This window comes from Corylus avellana, chromosome ca3, assembly GCF_901000735.1.
Source record: "Corylus avellana chromosome ca3, CavTom2PMs-1.0".
Lineage (NCBI taxonomy): Eukaryota > Viridiplantae > Streptophyta > Magnoliopsida > Fagales > Betulaceae > Corylus > Corylus avellana.
Window position 1 is genome coordinate 737193 of NC_081543.1, and position 2565 is coordinate 739757.

Genomic DNA, 2565 nt, shown 5'->3' on the forward strand with positions numbered 1-2565 from the left:
TATCCGCCTCTGGATGATGATTTGAAGGAATAAGTATGTATTGCAATTAGATTATAGTTTGAAGGGATAAGTGTGTATGTATATGTGTATATATAAGGTCCACCATTCAAAGAATCAAGATACTTACTTTCTTCCTTGTAGTTTTCTGTTGAGGGGATGCAATATACCCTGAAACTTGGCGATCCGAATGTAACCTTTTCATCCTCATCCCCTTCCTCCTCCTCCTCATCGTCCTCCTCCTCCTCCTCCGCAGTTTCCTTCACAACTACAAGAACTTCCTCTACAACCACCGCCTTCTCAACCACCTTGACCTCTTTCTCTTCATCTTTACGTGCACCATCTTTCTCATCCTGTTTTTCACATTTCTCCTCATCCTTATGCTCCTTAACATCCTTACTTGTTTTGTCGGACTCTGCAGGCACAGGTACCACATTCGGCTTCTCGTCCTCTACCTTTGAAGAACGTGCTACACTCTCATCTGACGTGGAGGTCATGCTCTTTCTCTCGTTTTCATGTTGAGACAGAGGCTGGGAACTTACATCCTCTTCAACGCCCTGATCATGAACGAGTAGTTCTTTCTTCGACATGTTGGAATCTTTCCGTCTTCTTATCTCATCAAACCATCGGCGTAAAAGGGGCCGGAGTTTGGCAGGCACAACCTCTCCTTCTGGGTTGAGCTTCGAATTCCCAGACCCCATTGCAGAACAGAAGAAGAGGAAGACGAAGAGATGGACAAACAAAATATATGAGCTTGAGAATCTGAAAGATGGGTTCGAAGGCCGGTTTTCAATATATAGCAAGATAGAAAATTTAGTGCATGGACGGTACAGTTTGTTGTGTTTTTTTACCGGTGTTGGGGTTAATAATAGCAAAAAGATTAGGTTGAAATCTCCAGCTTTAAGGTTAATATGATGGGTTTCGCTGTAGAGAAAATGGCCCTTAATTTGTTTTGGTGGTGGAAAGGGTCAAGATATGCTTATTCACAATCCTAAAGAGACAGAAAAGGCCAGCGCCTGTTGGTAAGATATATATGATACACATCTGTAAATTGATTGCGTCATCAAGAGGTAGCCACAAGGCATATATACGCTATATATTTGGCGAAAACCTAGATTCCCAAATTGCGGACGAACCGACTATTGCTCCTTCAAACATCTAGATTCCAACTATTATTGTGTGTGTATGAGAGAGAATGTGATTATCTCTCTTTCAGAATTGGGAGTAGAATATAGTAGGGCCTAGATGACTTGAAGTTGGAATTTCATGGCCCGACATGTAGTTTTCTTAAAATGAGTTGAGAGTGAGACATTTCAAGCCCATGGTAACATAATTTGATTAGGAAGTGTGTTTTTACGCACCCACATGACACTGCTACATGGGGTTAATCACAACCATCTTAAGAGGTTTAATTAGGACCTACAATTTTTAACACGACTTAAACTCGATATGTAAATACGAATTTTCACTTGTAGATTCGGTCGAGATAACTGATCACTTTCTTATCCACAAAAAAGTAGTTGGCCACTCATAGGAGCAGTGACGGAGTTGGAGGGTGGCTGGTGTAAGCCATGGCCACCCCGGCCATAGTGCTTCAATTGTAATAGTAAATGAAATTAAGTTCAAGTTTTAATAGTAAATGATAACGGTGCTTCAATTGTATTGCCCTTATGTTTTCTTTTTCTTTGAAAACGTGAAACAAGTTGGCAATATTAACATGCTGAATATATTGTAGCAACTTGTCATTTATTAATCACCTATATCTTGGCATATCTTTAAACTATTCCTCAAAAAAGCTAAAGTTATTTAATAAGATATTTTTTAATTATTGCATGAAATATTTTCACAAAGCTTCTAAAAAGTTTCATATATAAAGAGAAAAGTTCTTTTAAGTTTTTGCTGGGCCGTATCGGTAATGGGCCGAATAGTTGGGTAGTTAGCCTTGGCTTTCTGTTGGGCCGATGGAAGGATGTAAGTAGTTAGTTACCATCTCTCCATTTTAGCCTGCTCCTCTGCGATCCGACGCCACAAGGCTCTGCGGCTTCCTTGCATAAGTTCAAACTATCCAAACATAATTTCATTACTTTTTTCTTTTTTATTTTCAAAATAAAAATAAAAACCAAAAACTTTTCTATTTTCGGTAGTTCAACTTGTTTATTTTCTATGCACACGACCTGCTCGGTTAAATGCCCCGAGAGAACTCTTGCTTTTACTATGCATTCATTCTCACCCTAGCTCAACTTTCATATACTCTTGAGATTTTGGGTTTTTGTTACAATACTGACCCGTGCATGTGTGTAGTCAGAATCACGTACAGATAGATTGTATGGGTTCCGAAGTTGAAAAACTCGAGGAGAGCTTAACGTCTATGCTTGGTCTACTCCAAGTAGAGTGCGGCATTCTTGAAAAAATGGTGTACAAGAACAAGAACCAGCATCGGCGTTGTTCGCATTTCCAGTATCTTTTGAAGGTTCATATTACTTACTTTCCTTTTAAGTTTAAGAAGCTTACTCTCTGTTTGGTTTGTGAAATAACTGATGAAAAGACAAGAAAAGAGAAGAAGTTTGT

General features: G+C 39.1%; 1 protein-coding gene across 1 annotated transcript in view; it reads right to left on the bottom strand.

The window, feature by feature from the left end:
• The window catches only part of LOC132173445 (uncharacterized), a 1004-nt gene extending 306 nt beyond the window's left edge, over nucleotides 1-698 (bottom strand). Inside the window, exon 1 of the mRNA XM_059584948.1 lies at nucleotides 168-698. Within this exon, the coding sequence (XP_059440931.1) occupies nucleotides 168-698 (531 nt within the window). The remainder of the gene's footprint in view (nucleotides 1-167) is intronic.
• Between the last annotated feature and the right edge of the window lie 1867 nt (nucleotides 699-2565).